The following is a 17364-nucleotide window of genomic DNA, read 5'->3' as shown; positions in this document are numbered from 1 at the left end:
AGTATATCAACTCAAAAGAGCCTCAATAAACAATGCATATGTTCGACCCTTAAAATTAGAGTTCTGATTAAAAATGATGATTGAATAAAATTCCGATGTTTACGTATCATCTGAAAAATAAAAATCCAGATGATAATTATTAAATAATAATTATCCCAGATCTATACAGTTTCCTTTTTAGAATCACTGTCAACTGATCTTGTTGAATCTTTATTGTCTTCACTTACAGAATATGATGAGCCTGATTTCTTCTCTGTTTCATCAATCTTTTTCTCCTCTTGATCTTCACTTAAGAAGCAGCAGCATGTAATTCTTATAACTTTCTGACCTAATCCTGCAATGTTATTGTATGTAACTGTTCCAGTCATCATAAATATGAAACCAATAGCTTGAAGAATTGTATAATATGTAACACCTTCGCCAAATCCATGGCTTGTTGCATAGTAAACAATAACCATAATGATCCAAAGAAGAATTGTTCTGCATGCATCAACTAATGTTCTTGCAACTGCCGATAGGTACTTTACATAAACGAATGATGTCCAGTTCAAGAAAGTAATGCAAATCATGGATGCAAATGATAATAATGTAATTTGTGATTCATGCCATAGCATATACCATGTGTTCTTGAAGTATTCTTGTCTGCCGTAATCGCTGCCATGGATTGCGTTTGCAGCTGGAAGAGCAATTGCAATGCACAAAATAAGACCTGCAACGCCTTCGCAACCAACTAAGAACAATGGTGGAATTCTAATTCCCTTTAAGACTTTCTCTTCAAATGTGAATTGGATAGCGGAGAAAATCTGTCCACCAAGGGTGAGTCCAATACCAATCAAAGATTTAACTTGGAACTTAGTTTCTCCAGATCCATTGCTAATGACAGCTGAAACTCCAACGAGAACCAAACCAATGAGAGCAATAACAACTCCTGTAACTTGGAAAAGATTTGGCTTTCTTCCGAGGAATCCCCAAGAGAAAAGTAATGTAAAAACAATAACCATTCCTCTGATGATTTGGATAACTGAGGCATTGCAAAATACAAGGCCAATATTTAGCAATGTTGTAGCAATTAGATCGCAAGCTGCAAACAATAAGACATATAATGGCAACTTCCACTTTAGTCCGCCTGTTGGATCTTGTTCGCATTCTTTTCTTGTAATAAAAACAATTTTCTCCTTGTTTTCTTCTTCTCCTAATGAATCAAGTGAAGCATCATTATTGTCATCTTCCTTCTTTGTGCACTTGAAAACTGCCCAACATACTCCATAAATGATCAAGCAAAGGAACTCGCCGACAAACATAATTGTTGTTAAAAACCATGGTTTCTCATATGTTTGAATTGTGCCATCAAATCCTTCTCCTTTTGTTTGGAACAAGATCTTACTAACAACATTGTTGCAAGATCCGACTGCAAGAATTAGAACTGCGACACCTATCTCGGCAAACAAGGATGGCATCAAGAATAATGATTGTTTTTCTTTATCCAAAATTCAGTGTATTCTCAAATACATTCAATTTTTTTCTATTGAAATATTATTTTTAGGCATTAAAAAAGAGAGAATTGTGTGTTCCTAAATAAAGTTGAATAATAACACTTTTTCAAATACTCTCATACAATTCATGAAATGGTGTCTGAAAATAAATACACAATATATGGCTATTTAAATTATTCATTCTCCAAAATTGAAGGTTCTCAATTTGAGAAGAAACACTATGTAAAGAAATTTTCAAATGAGACTCAATTTTTGATAGCGCGCTTATTATCCAATGCTATTTTCCCAGGAATATATGATCGATAGTTAATTCAGGTATTATTCAAATTATAAAAATGTCAAAGAGTGTCTGAATTACATTGAAAACAATTTACAGAATTGAATAATATATGTTATTGCATAAGATCAAAAACATATTTACTATGTTACTATTGTGTTTGGATAAAACGATAGATAAAATCGAACATTCAGTTCAAATTAGACTGAATACGAATAAATTTAGAAGTTAACCCAAAACGTTTCATTGTTATGGCATAAACAAATAGTTTATCAAATAAAATCATTGAACCAATGTATAGCATTTCTGAAACGATTTACCTTCTCTTATTTTTTTCCCTTTGTTAATGATTCCTTTAAAAGCATGATCTAACATTTGTGTCAATGCATGCAAAATGATAAAAGATAGTAAATCGAGATTGCCAATCTAAAAATTTGGTTTTCTGGAAATGGATTTATCTAGAAACATATGATGCTATAGCATATTTGTAATAAACAGAAATTCATCAAAAGTGACAACTCTCAATTTTTTGACATTTGTAAATTCTAAATTGAATGAGAAAAATGAAATAATCCTAAGTATAATACAATATTCTAGATTTAATTATAATTAGGGAAAAGTTAGTTTTGAGAGTACTTTTCATAGGCATATAGAATGAAATCTTCTGAAAAATAATATCACATAAACTCATATTATTTTCTAATATATAACTATTTTATATAAAAATCAAATTCAATGATCTTAAAAGCGAAGGATAACCCTCAAAATTTACGAATATAATGAGTGGGAATATAATGCTTATCTATCATAAAACCATATGAAATATCAATTTCTGCTTTACGCCTAATTTTTGACGACAATTAGCAAAAAATGTTAAATGTTAACACTCAGTCCATTTGAATATGAAAAATAAAATTGACTTTGATTAAATGTTTTTATTTATCATGCAATTCTTCTTGCGACCAAAGATTTGAATAAAATTTCAAAAAATAAGATAGCTTAAAAAATAATGTACGGTAGTGTTTACTAATAGATGAATAGTATATAAATTCTATTAAAATGGATTTGATCCAAAAAAATATATAAAATTTGATCATAAATAAAATCGTTTTAAATTACTTCTTCATTTAAATTATAACAATTATTTTTGGTTTTATATTTTTTTGGATCAAATCCATTTTAATAGAATTTATATACTATTCATCTATTAGTAAACACTACCGTATATTATTTTTTAAGCTATCTTATTTTTTTAAATTTTATTCAAATCTTTGGTCGCAAGAAGAATTGCATGATAAATAAAAACATTTAATCAAAGTCAATTTTATTTTTCATATTCAAATGGACTGAGTGTTAACATTTAACATTTTTTGCTAATTGTCGTCAAAAATTAGGCGTAAAGCAGAAATTGATATTTCATATGGTTTTATGATAGATAAGCATTATATTCCCACTCATTATATTCGTAAATTTTGAGGGTTATCCTTCGCTTTTAAGATCATTGAATTTGATTTTTATATAAAATAGTTATATATTAGAAAATAATATGAGTTTATGTGATATTATTTTTCAGAAGATTTTGTGTTCTTCTTCAAAATTTTATTTTTTATTAAAAAGAATCTTAACAAAATATACATTTACTTTAATTAATATTTAAAAACGTGCTCTATCAAAAGTTCCAAAAATTCAATATTTTAGCTTTTCTGAGGTGTCACTTTTGATGAATTTCTGTTTACAACATATTTTTATAACACTTTAAGTTGTAAATCGTTCGATCAAAAAAATTGACAGCCCGACAAAAAAAATAAAATTGCAAAAATTTCACTAAATAAACAATTTTATAGTCAAATTAATTGAGAAAAATGGCTTTTCATGTTATTGTAATATTATATCCTTAATAATATCTATTGATAGGACGATTATCATGCTCGTTTTTTTATCTCTATCAGGATGAGTTTGAATCCAAATCGTCGAAAATCTAAGTACGCCGATGATGATCCAGAGATGAATGTATATAATACCAAAAAAGTACACGTTGGAAGTACTTTGGGGCGTTCTAATTTAACTGCTCCAAGATTATTTGAACCATCTGATATAGTTTCAGCAGCAAAAAATTTTGATACGTCAACATCACGATCACAACAAACTAATAAATTAGCGACACTTCAAAATCCAGCACTCTTAGCTTTTAGAAATAGAGCTGCAAGAAATCAAAATCGCGAAGTAACATCAACAGTACAATTAAGCACTAAAATGCCTCCTCAACACAACGCATCGCTTCTATTTCCTAAGCCTAAAACGCTTAAAATCCCAACATCAACAACACTTGAAGAACTTCGAGCGATAGAAAAGGCAGAGAAAGAATCATTGGAATTCGAAGATGATCCAATAGCCTATTTCAGTAAGAGAAAAGATGGTAGAGGTCATCGTTTCATCTACATGATCCCTACAACACAACCAAATTCGCCAGACTACGATCCATATACACTACAAAAGGTGCCTGCAATTCCTGAAGAAGTAACAAGCTATTTTACGATGTCAGCATCAGGAATTACACATGTTCAAAAGAATGGTGATACAGATAACGTAACGTTAGATCAATGGTCATTCGAAACATCAATATTCGGTGTTGTTAAGAAAATACGATTCTTTTCTACTTATTTCTATTGGAAACCATTTTTAATTTGGAAAAATTTCATGATGTCACATAGATTCGACCACAAATCACAAGCCATTAGACAACATCCATTCTTCTACGAGCCACAATTCTTCAGCGTCGAAACAGCTCTTTATATGATGAGAAATCAAGCAGAAATTATGGTCAACCAAAATCTTTTATGTTTTGTTCAATCTCGTAAATACTCAATTGCAGAATTCGAAGAAATTATGAAGAAAAACCTCGATCAACTTAACAATGATTATGCAAACTATATTAACGTGATAATTGAAAAAATACTCGACCTATACAGGAATATATCTGATCCTCTCAACGTCCAGGTTGATGATAACGAGTTTACTGATATCCACAACAGAAATCCAAATCTTGATAAGCTAAAACTTCTCGAAAAGAAGAAAGCAAGGCTTAGATTGGAGAGAACAGTTAAAGTTAATAACGAAATCGTCAAACTTTCCTCATTTATTCGTGTTATTGATTATATTCATATGGAAACTTTGACAAAAGCATGTATAGAAGCTTTCAAAGAAGCCAATGAGAATGTATCTAATGTTCATGCTGCTATTTTCCAAGTAGATGTTTATTTTGGAGAAAATGGAACTGTATCTCTAAAACCAACACTTGAATCTTTACTTAAGACTGTAACAACAAGTCTACAAGATGCTGAAAAGACTCTCAACAGTCTTCCGCGTTTAATTTCTTCTAATAAATTAATTCCATTTATTAGAGAAGGCGGTTTTGACATTTCTAAGTTCTACGAGCATGGATGCACTCTTTCACAGATATTAAGTGGTGTAGCATCTCTCGAACCCATTGAGAAACACATTATTGAAGTATTGACTGAATCTTACAGGCAAGCGATCACTTCCTCGCAGAACTTCACCGACTATTATCCTATCTACAAGCTCGGAAAGGAGTGGAACCCAAGAAAATACTTAATTACGAGGAAAGGTGAGCCATACACCGGACCAATCTCGGCTTTAGAGAGATTGGATAACGAAGACAAGTTCTTGATCAATAATGAAGATGAACCTGTTGTAGATCTCAAATTAGTAGCGAATGATATAAATTATTTCAAAGCACAATCAGCTTTGATTGCTACAATGAGGACAGGTTTAGTCAAACTTGCTTTATATGTTGATTCCAAGGAGTTAAAGAAGGAATTAGAACCAATTCCTGAAAAAGCTTTGTCAGATTTGTTGAAACTCCTCAAAGACTTGTCACAAATGAAGATTGACATGATTATCAATGCCATTGGATTCTACAACAGAGAAATGAAAAGTGATCCTCATACATTAGAACAATTTGTTGATTATTGTCTGACTTTGACAAGATCATTAAGTGTCATGGACCAAATACAAACAGAAATAACATTTGTTGATAGTCTTTACGACCTCTTTGACACGTTTGGAGTAGAACATGACAGAAATCCACTTCCTGCCGCATTTGCAAGCTTCAAGATCGATGAGAATGGAAGAAACCTTGTCAAAGAGAATGTTAAAGATCCATTTGTTAAGCAGTTGAAAGAAAATGTCCATAAACTTGAAAAAATTATTGGTCATTTGTTCGAAAAAGCAACAACCATTCCAATCGCCCTCAAAGATGTTGATATTGAATCCAAGCTTGAAGAATCCCACAAACTCAAAGCACAAGTCGTTGACATGGAACCTCAAATTAAAATGTTGGTCGGATATCAAGAAGCGATCAACGTACAGCTCAACGATTTCAGTGCATACAAGAATGTGCTTGCTGCCACTGAATTTACCATTAGTTTATATCAAATCGCTAAAGATTGGACGAATTTATCCGAAATCATCACAAAAACACACTTTTCGAATATAAATATTGAGAAATTCAGAACCGCCGTTCTCAATCTCCAATCTACAGCGAAATATCTCCAAGAAAATTCCAGAGGAAATTATCCATTACTTTTAGAACTTTCTGGCAAGATCCAAGACGTTTTAAGATACATAGACGAAGTAGAACACTTGTCTACAGGCAACATGCAGGCCAGGCATTGGAATGCTCTCTTCGACGAATGCGGAAAAGGAAATGCTTATCGTCCTGACATCACTTTGGGTGAACTCATTTCCTTGGGAATCCTGGACAACTACGACAGGATCAAACGCATCACGGAGACATCGCGTGGAGAGAGCGACTTGGAGAATCGTTTCCAGTCGATCAACAGCTATTGGTCGAAAGTTCAATTGCCTTTGGTTGAAACACAATCAAAGAATGATGATAATGTCTTAATTGCCGATGTTTCAGGACTAATCACTGAAATTAATGATGCAATTATAACACTACAGAAGATGTTGATGCTTCCTTACGTTGGTGGTGTAAGAGAACAAGTTCAAACACTATCAGTGAATCTCGAAAACATTGTTAATATATTGGAACAATGGGTTAGATTCCAAAACAACTGGGTTTTGCTGTTGAATTTGTTCGCATCTGAAGAAGCAAGAGCAATTCTTCCTCATCAAGCAAACAGATTCGCTTCTGTACAGAGGAAATGGGTATCAATGGCAAGACACACTTCAAAGGATTCGAGATTATTCGCTGTTGCATCTTTCCCGTCACTTTTGGAGACATTAAAAGAAAACAACCAAGCAATTGAGAGTATATTAATTGCTTTAGGTAAATTCCTTGATAGTAAAAGGAATGCTTTCCCAAGATTGTTCTTCCTTTCGAACAAAGATGTCTTGACATTGGTTTCTACAAATTCTTATTCAGATTTTTGCGACGCGATGACGAAATTGTTCATGAACGTGATAAATATCATTGTTCCTCATGGAGAATCAGATGATATCGGACAAGGAGGATACACAAGAGGACAGCCAAAGATAAGAATCAATGGTTTGTTGAATTCTGACTCCGATGAATTTGTTTTTCCTCATCAAATCACTTGCAGTGGACAAATCGAAACTTGGCTTCCTCAAGTCATGGATGCGATGAAGAAATCAGTTATAACAGGTATTTCTCATGCATTGGAAAGCCTTCCTTCTTTACCTTTCTTTAATTGGGTTCTTTCTTTCACATCCTACACAACTGTACAAGCATTGCATGTTTACATTTGTCAAAGAATTGATAATTGTTTCAGTAAAATTGACGATGATCCAAAAGTTTTCCAAGTTTTGGAGTCAGAAATTGTTGACAAAATCAAAGAATTATCTGCTTCTTTATTAAGTGAAGTTGTTCCTTTGAACTACAGAAAGATTTCCATTGCCATTTCTGTCTTACAATCATTCAAACTCACTGTATCATATTTAGGAGAAAAACTTCCAAATACAAGTCATTTATTGAACTGGAATCAGTTTGTTCACTTGAATTTCAATCAGAACAATTCCCAATTCACAGTTCAAATCGACAGAACAACTTACGAACATGGTTTGGAATACTGGGGATCAGTTAGAGAATACATACAATCCGCAACATTTTCAACAGCAATGAGAACAATCACTGCGAATATGGTGAACAAAGAAATCAATGTAATAATTGGAAGCAGCGGATCAGGAAAGACAAGTTTGATTAGACAGTTGGCAATGCAATTTGGTAAATTCTTGTTTACTCAAAGACAATTCCCTGATCTCAATGAATTCTTCTACAGCAGAATATTGATTGGTGCTGCATCAAGTGGTTCTTGGTTACATATAACTGATGCTGATACTTTATCACATATAAACTCAAGTTATTTGTTCGATAACTTAAGGAGTTTGATATCAGCACAACAAGCAGGAAATCCAAGAATTACTATCTCGTCAAGATTGGTCGATCTCGATAAGAATACAAGAGTTTTCTTATCAGCAGATCCCAATTTCACTGACAATGAAAAAGTTCCTGCGCAATTAAAAGCATTGTGCAGAGTTGTTGCATTAAGAAAACCATCTTATACAACATTGGCTGAGATAAGATTGTCCGCTCTTGGTGTATTAGTTCCTAAAGATATTGCTGCTTCACTGTGTTCATTCATTTTGTTGGCAACAACGATGTTCAAGGAAAGATTAGTTCAGCAATCGATTCAACCACATTTGTTTGCAATTTTCGATGAAATTGAATCGAGAAAATCTGTTGAATTCCATTCAAATCAAGTTCTCTTTGTTGCAAGTTATTCTTATTATCATTTCGAAGATCTACTTGATAAGAGTGAGAAGAAGATATTGGCTGATCTCCTCTTCAGTTCATTTAAACTTGGAGACAACACAGAAGAAATGTTGCAGATGATCAAAGATTTGATGAAATCGGATGTTGAAAAGAAATTCAGAGAAGTTGCAATGGAAGAAGTGAAGAAGTTTGGAGACAAAGTTCCATCGGAATACATGATAGACCAAGCATGGAACTTATACAACATGTTCTGCTCCTTCAATTGCGTTGTCATTGCTGGACCTCCTCATTCAGGAAAAACAACATTGTTAAATCTTTATTTGCAGATAATGAACAACGAAAAAATGCAGACAAAAACAAAACTTCCTTACATTTCTGCAACTTGTTATTACGGTGCGGATAAATGGAAGAGAATATTTGGTACAATTGTCAACGATTTAACATTAGGACAGATGTGGAATTACGGACAATTGCACAATACTCTCTACAGATTACATTCGAAGAAAGATGCTGTCAAAATTTTGAAATTTGACGGAAATTTGACAGATGAATTTGCCCAATATATTACACAATTTATTGGACCATGTGATAACAAGATGACACAAATGGATTCGTTGGAAGGATACAGATTATCCAACAAATTCAAAGTTGTTGTTGAAACTGATTCTCTTAAGAATTTATCTCCATCTTTATTATCAAAGACGAGATTATTAATAATGAGAAATCAGCAATCGGATGCATCGATCAATCTTAAATCTCCTGTTTGCCATATACTACATCCAACACTTCCTTTCACACGTGCTTTGGAAATGACAAAGATGAAATTATCAGAAACAGAAATTCAATCATTAAGATCTGCTTTTTGCGAAGTTGCTCCGAAATTCATCGAAAAGATTTCACATACAAAGAACTTCGCCTACTACATGGAAAGCGACAGCAACATGGAGAACGGTGATATCATTATAACAGACGTAGTTCCTCAAAACGCTGCTGCTATTTTGTTCCAAATGGTTGATAAATCTAAAATTGATACAAATGAAGTTTCTCAAGTCACTCAATTGACTGCCATTGCATTCTTCAATGCATATTCTGGTATTATCCACACATCAATGTTATCACACATGGATTCATGGACTCGCCAGACATTTAACATTGATTGTCCAATTGATTGGTCTACATTTGAAATTCCTGATGATTTCATGAAGATTTTCCCGAAGCCATCATTGCAATCCATGAGATACTACAAAGGAAAACTCATCCAAATGGACACAGAGATTCTCAACAACCCTCCAATGATTGTCAACAGATACGACAAAACATCATTGCAATCAACAGATGCTGTTATTGTTACAAACTCTCAATCATTGCCACAATTATACACAGCATCTTGTTTGGTTGCAAATGGTGATCATATGATGATTATTGGTGATCCTGCAAGTGGTAAAAGTTCTTTTGTTCAAATGTTATATCGTGATGATGATAATAACATTGTTGTTCCTGTTCCTCATTCAACATTGGATCAAGAATCATTTATTAAGTTTATTTCTTCGCATACTTACGCAATTGCTCCTTTAACACATACTGTAAATAACCAGAAAAGATATATTTTGTTGTTCGAAGATGTTGATGATTACGAACCACATGTTTTAGAGTTAATTCGTGTTTTGATACAAGACCAGAAATTGGATAATTTCTCACCAAGTGATTTGAAGATTTATGAAAACATTCCTGTAAAGAATTTCACAATTGTCTGTACAGTGACGAATCCAAGGAAATTACCAATCAGATTCATTTCTTTGTTCGCACAAGTCCAAATGACTCCAATTCTTCCTGCAACAGCTGAAGAAATTGCAAGAAAAGCTTTGAATTTCGTTGGTTATGCTGATTCTATGGCAAGAAGTTTAGTACATCTTGCAACAATCACTATTTCCACGAACAGAGTTAAAACAGTTGCAGGAGATTTGATGCAGATATTAGCACCATTTTGGATGCTAGAAGATAAAGCTGATCCTGAACAACTAGGAAATCTTTTAGTTACACAAATCATTGATACTGTTTTCAATGATTATTCAACAGAAGAATTACAAACAGAACTTGGAGAAATCAACTCAAAAGACTTGAAATTCCCCAACCTCCAGGAAATAATCAATGGAACACATATATCTTCAATAGAAACTAAAAGATTCGATGGAAAGAAGCCTCCAATTGTTAGTTTCAACATAACAAAAATTGAAGAAAACATGAAAGAATTGATGTTCCATTTATCTGTTTTCAATTCAAGTTCAACACAAAAGATTTATATCCAATTCACAGCGAATGTTATTAGATCATATCAATTGATACATAACATTCTTGCTTTGCCTGGATCGAACTTGATTTTGAAGGGACAACACGCATCAGGAAGATTTTTGTTATCAAGAATTGCAGCGAATAATTTGGAATGCGATTTCGTGATGCTCGGAACACAAACAGCGGAAGAAGAACTTGATGTTGAAGAGCAAACGAAATCATATGTACAGTTAATGCATGATATAATAACAAATGCTGTTTTATATCATAAAGTTACTGTTGTTTTCGCAAGATACAAACAAACGAATGAAGAACAAATCAGACAAACAATGATGTTGGCAACACAAGGAGATTTCTATAACTTCTTCAATGAAGAAGGCATCGACAATCTCTATACAAGAGTCAATGGATCAAAGCCTGCAACTCCAGGAGAAAAATGTGTTTTGTACTGGAGAATTAAAAAGATTGTTCGCGCAAATGTTCACATGATTATTTCATGTGAAGAAGATGTTCCTTACGCCAACCATGGATTCAGTCATTTGAACATTTCCCCTCCAGGAGACAACTTCTTCAAGAGTTTGGCAACTGATTTGTTGAATATAGACCAAATCAAAGAAGTCGTTGGAAATAACATTAATGCTTTGGCAGAAATCATTCCTTCATTTGAATCAATTGCCAAACAAAACATGTCTTATTACCACCCGAATTCTTTCTATGAATTCATCCATTTGTTAGCGAATACAATCACAGAAGATGTCAACAACGCAAGGTTGCAAAGCCAAGCAATGCAAGCAAGTATCGAAGCATGTAAAATACTTGAAAAAGACTTGGAAGAAACATCAAAGAAGATAACAGAAATGGAGCCAAGTGTTGTAACAACGAATTACAATGCAGATACAGCCCAACAAGCTTATACAACAAGAAAAGATGCAATTGACGCAAGAAAAGCTAAACTTGAAGAAGAATTCAAGACAAAGACTCAATCAGTTAAAAAGAACCAAGAAAGAGTACAAGGAAAGAAGAGTGAATATGACTTAACTTATCCAAGAATTGAATCAAACAGAAAAGTCATTGAAAGTTTGACAGAAAATGATATAGAAACAATCAGAATTTCAGCAGCTGACCCCATTCCTCCTCTTAAACTCTTGTTAGAGATTGTCTGCATCATTGCTGATATGGAGCTAGATTACGAAACAAATGGAAAGCCTCTTTTGATGCACGGAACATTCGTTGCGAAATTACTTGAAAATATTTCTCCTTCTGATGGAATTCCTGAAGAAAAACTCGCTAAAATCGATGCATATTTCGAGAACCCTGAGTTTTCTTTAAGAGATCTGGAGTCTGTCAGTCCTGTTTTGAGAATCATCTGTGATTGGATCGATTGCATCAGAAGATCAACATATTTATCGAAACAATTGGCAGAAGACACAGCAAAACTCGAACAGGAAGAAAACGAACTGAAAACAATGACAGAAGAGATGAAACTCGAAGGACAGAGCATCAAACAAGTAGAAGAACAATTGGTTGAAGAGCTCCAGAACTTGAACAAACTCAAGGAAGAAAGAGAAGTTCTGAAAGAAGCCTTCAAGAAGATCGAAATTCGAAAAGAAAAACTTTCGAAGTTCATGGAAAACTCGAATACTTTAATCGAAAGATGGAAGCAGCACGTAATGAACGAAGAAAACATTGTTAGTGAAACAATTGGAGATTCCATTTTAGCATCATTTTACACTGTTTTCTGTGGAGCGATGGATGTAACTGTTCGACAAACATTGATGAAGAAAGTTGCTGATGAAATCAAAAAGAACAAAATCATGATGTCAGAAAATGATCCAATGCGATTAATCTCTCGAAGATTTACTTTATCAAGAGGACAAGACGTAATCAAGAGAGTCACGACATTCATGATTCCTGCTTTAGTTGATGTTGTCCATTTATTATCAACAGATAGAACTCCTTTGTTAATTGATCCTGATCATATTGTTTATCATCTTTTGACTGTTGTTTTGAAGCCAAAGAGATTCGTTGTTATGTCACAGAACTGTCTTGGTTTAGAATCCATTTTGGCACAAGCTGTTTGTGATGGAAAAACAGTCATTTTGTTAGACGCTGATTATTTGAATCCAATTGTTGAACCATTACTTCAATTAGGCCAAGTTTTCTTGGATACTTCCGCTTCAAGAGATATCAAAGTTGGTTCTAAAATGGCAACATTCGATCCTAGATTCAGATTGATATTAGTTTCAACTGTTTCTAGTGTTTCTAATTTACCAGAAGATCTTTTATCTCGTGTCAATTTAGTCAACGTTACTTCTTCTTCTGTTGATTCGGTTTATCAGTCTTTGACATCTGTTTTCGTGGAATTCTTCGCTCCTGATGTTATCCCTATTTGGAATGAGAAGAACAAGAACTACATCGAACACGAAATCAAAATCAAAGACCATGAAAACGACATCATCGAGATTTTGTCAGAATTTTACAGAAATCTTCAAGATGATGAAAGTTACGATCCTTTGTCCGATGAATCGACATTTGATGACTTAGTTGCTTCTAAAGAGACTTTAATTGAGCTTCTCAAGGTCGATGTCGAGAATACTAAAGCAGAAGAAGAGATTACGAACGCTGCAGCTCCATTTAAACAACTTATTGACATGTGCAGCACATTTTGGAATGTTATGACTCGTTATTTACCAAGAGTTACATCAATGGCCCAATTCTCATTTGATGGGTACATGAAGAATATTAGGCAAGTTTTCGTTAACGAAAGTTTGCATTCAGGAACATTAACAGCTGATCAAAACACATCTCTTTATAATTCTTTGGTGCAAATGACTGTTCAATTTGTTTTCTCATCAATGCCATTGAAAGAATGTACTTTGTTCTTGTTCATTTCAGGTTTCTTGATGAGAATCAATGAAGGAAAAGCAAAGAAGAAAGATTTGGATGCCATTCTTAAACACTTCCAGGAAGAAGTTGATAATACAATTGATACTTCTAATATAGATCCAGGAAACACTGATTTAATAGAACACATGAAATTCACAAATGTTACAAATGTTTTCTATTTCATCAATGCTTTCGTTGAAGAAGTTTTCCCTGATTATTTATCCTATATCACTCATTTCCAAGTTGATTCCATTATATCACAAGTTTCAACGATTCCTTCTGTTGTCTATGCACCTGCTTGTGTTGATCCAACATTAATGTTGCATCAATTCATTTCCTTGAGATCGAGAAATGAAGCATTTGACAGTTATTCATTGTCAGATGATCCTGATTTGATCAAGAACACAAGGAAATCACTGCAGATGTCAATAACAAGAGGTACATTAGTTTTGTTACATTACTCGAAACCTTCAAGAGTTGTTTCCAACATGTTAGTTGATATTTACAACCAAATGTCAACAACATCAGTTAATACGAACTTCAGATTGGTTTTGTTGTGTTCTACATTGGATAAACTTTCTCCTACGATGCTCAGAAGATCGAAGAGAGTTAATGTTGAATCTTATCCATCTGTTAAACACACAATGCTGCAGTTCTTCCATCACAATGGCGCAAATGTCCGTGCAACAACTTCTCAATCCGCAATCAAGAAACTTTCTTATGCATCAGCTTTGTTGATGTCTTTGATGAACTTTAGATCATCAATCAGCCCGATTGGATTGAATACAAAGGACAGATGCAATGACACCATGTTTAAAGACATCATTGAATGGTTCAGGGTTGTTATTGAGAAGAATCCAAATGATATTCCAATTAGAAATATCAGAAACCAAATGATTGATTTCATTTTCGCGAATGTTTATGATGAATTCGATTTAATGAGATTAAGAGATCACGCGAACCAAATCTTTGTTCCTGAAACATTCAATGATGGTTTCACAATTGCAAGAAACGCAAAAGACTGTGACAATTGGGAAATCATCAGCGACGTTCCTCTCCAAGAATTTCCAAACCACATCAAGAAACTTCCAATTAGACCTGACCCAGAAGTCCTCAAAATGGATGCAGATACTTCAACACCTTTGATGAACTGGAACTATTCGAGATGGGTTATGTCCGTGTTTGTTCAAATTGCTCCTTCACAAAGCGCAATTGCTGCAAGCAGTGGATTGACGAAACTTGAATCCTTCCAGATGTTAATCCCTGAAAGTATTCCTTTGGGAGAAATGTCCAATTACGAATCGATAAAAGGTCGTTTGTTGCTGAACGAAATTTTATCGGTAAATGAAATGATTTCTTTCATGAAACTCAAGGTCCAAGATGCTCTTGATTTAGCGAAATCTCACGGAGTTGGTGCCTGCAAGGCAGCTCTTGATTTCGCACGTGGAATGTTACCAGAAGAATGGCGACATGAAGCTCATATTCCGACATTTGCTCACACGAACAAATTCATTTCGGATTTGATTGAAAGGCACGCATACATTTTGAAATGGTACAAAGAAGGTTTGCCACAAGAAATCGATGTATCAAAGATAAACGACTTGAAATCCTTGTTGAATTGCTTCTTAATGGAAGGTGTCGATGCAAAAGGAATGTCTCTTTCTTCGGCACAACTCAATTTCACTCTTGTTGATGATAAATATCAGCCAAACAAAAACGAAATTGTTCTCAGAAAACTGTGGATGATTAACGGAGGAATTAAAGGAAATACATTGAGTGTTTCGAATAAAGATACTCATAAGACATTCCTTTTGGTTCCTGGTTTGTGCGTTTCTGTTGAAAGGAAAGTTCCAGAAAACGAAAAGAACTATAATTGTCCGATTTATAAACAAGCTTTGATTCCTGAATTGAATTCGGAATTCAGCGGAGAAATTACTTTCGAAGCTGAGTCAACGAATTTGATTTGGTGCACAAACTTGCCAACAGACAGGCCGCCAAGAGAATGGCTTTTCGCTGGTACGTCAATGGTTACAAAAGTTCCAGAACAATTCATTTAATTTTTTTTATTTTTTATTTTGTTTTATTTTTTTAATATTGTATAAAATACTTATGTTTATTTGTGTTTAAAATTGTTAATGTATTTGAAAATGATTTTTCAGTGATTTCAGGTCAATATTTTCAAAATCTAACATTATGCAATTTGAAAATGTCTGTATGAAATGTCCTAATGATACATATGAATAATGCCACGATTTTTACTTTAAAAACTTCTTTTCAAAAACAACAATTCCATTTGAATCTTGTTTGATAACATTCTCCTCAAACTGCGTAACTTCCATGAGATACATTTCAGATTATGTTTGTTTATTAGTCTGGAAAATCAAAACAGTAAAATTACTGGTTCGATCAAAAATTTGCCAACGGGTTAATGATCGTTTTCAGAATTTGGAGATGCGTGATACAATTAAATAGACCAGTCATGCATCTTTTGGATAAAAAAATCGAATATGACATCGTTGGGAAATCAAGGGAGAAAATTTTCTTAGGAAATCCTTGTCGAGAAGTACTTTTGGAATTAGCTAGTTATTATCAATATAATTTAGGGGATTTCGGACGAAAGGGAAGGGAAATAAAAATTAATTGCAGACAAATTGATAATTTCATTGGTTATTCATACGAATAATTCTTAATTTATAATATCTATTTCTGAACCATGAGAAAATAATGGGTAATCTCAGATTTGAATTCGTCAATCATGGATTATTTTGAAATCAAAATGAATTTGAATATAACTTCTTAATGTCTATTTAAATGTACAAGAGTAGATGAAGAAAAAAATTATTGTCAGTCATCAAAAAAATCTTTCGAAGAAAATGATTAATACAATATTGACGTCATCAACATGTAGCGGATTTGATTCAACATTTTTCAGAGAGATATAAATTGTTAATGTCCATTTATCGATTTAAAATTAGGGTTATCAAAAAAGTTGAGAGAATTCAATTATATTTGGTCCAGACTTTCCGGAGTTGGAATGGACTCCAATTTTTTAGCGCATAATTTGATTGGCAAGTATGATTTTTGAAAGAAAGGAAATGAAAACGTATGTCTTCTCAAATTTGGCTAATGATGATATCATCAGGAAGTATATTAATATATAAAGTTTATTGCTGACATTAGCACAAGAGATTTTTGAGACACTAATGATTTCTTATCAAAATAAAAGTTCGATATAAATTATAGAAATGGAGTAATGTATGATAGATTAATCACAAAACTTTTGATTTTAAAATTCCATCGTTCAAACAATTATTTTTGAATAAATTCAAACATTGTTTTACACTTTTGAAAAAATTAATATAGGAAATGATTGGCATTCCGTTGTAGATACTTTTCTAAATCTACTGGAAAAAGATCTTTTTGAATAGAAGATTCTCGCCATGAGAAAAGTGTTTGTTACACTATGTATATTCTATTTCTTTAAAATTCATTAATCTTATTTTTGATTGCATCTAATAAATTTGAAAAGTTTATGATTGGATGTTTGAATCGGCTCTCAAACTAAATATTGATTTAATCATGAAAATAATATTTAATATCATAAAATAAACTTAGATAAGTCACAACGTTTTTATCCAATAGGC

The 17364-nt window shown here is 33.2% G+C and overlaps 2 protein-coding genes across 2 annotated transcripts, besides 2 other annotated features; one reads left to right on the top strand and one right to left on the bottom strand.

The window, feature by feature from the left end:
- Positions 1–81: 81 nt before the first annotated feature.
- On the bottom strand, positions 82–1464 carry TVAGG3_0945700 (negative regulation of mitochondrial outer membrane permeabilization protein; the record flags this gene model as incomplete). Its single annotated transcript, XM_001317809.2, has 1 exon — positions 162–1457. The coding sequence occupies one exon, from the start codon at positions 1455–1457 to the stop codon at positions 162–164; it is 1296 nt and encodes a 431-aa protein (XP_001317844.1).
- A 794-nt stretch (positions 1465–2258) lies between these two features.
- Positions 2259–2295: a mobile genetic element.
- Positions 2296–3472: 1177 nt separating this feature from the next.
- Positions 3473–3510: a mobile genetic element.
- A 210-nt stretch (positions 3511–3720) lies between these two features.
- Positions 3721–15777, top strand: TVAGG3_0945670 (dynein heavy chain family protein family; the record flags this gene model as incomplete). Its single annotated transcript, XM_001317808.2, has 1 exon — positions 3721–15777. One exon carries the CDS (start codon positions 3721–3723, stop codon positions 15775–15777), a length of 12057 nt encoding a protein of 4018 aa, XP_001317843.2.
- Positions 15778–17364: the final 1587 nt, after the last annotated feature.

Source organism: Trichomonas vaginalis, chromosome I (assembly GCF_026262505.1).
Source record: "Trichomonas vaginalis G3 chromosome I, whole genome shotgun sequence".
Lineage (NCBI taxonomy): Eukaryota > Parabasalia > Trichomonadida > Trichomonadidae > Trichomonas > Trichomonas vaginalis.
This window is presented reverse-complemented; position numbering and strand designations above follow the sequence as displayed.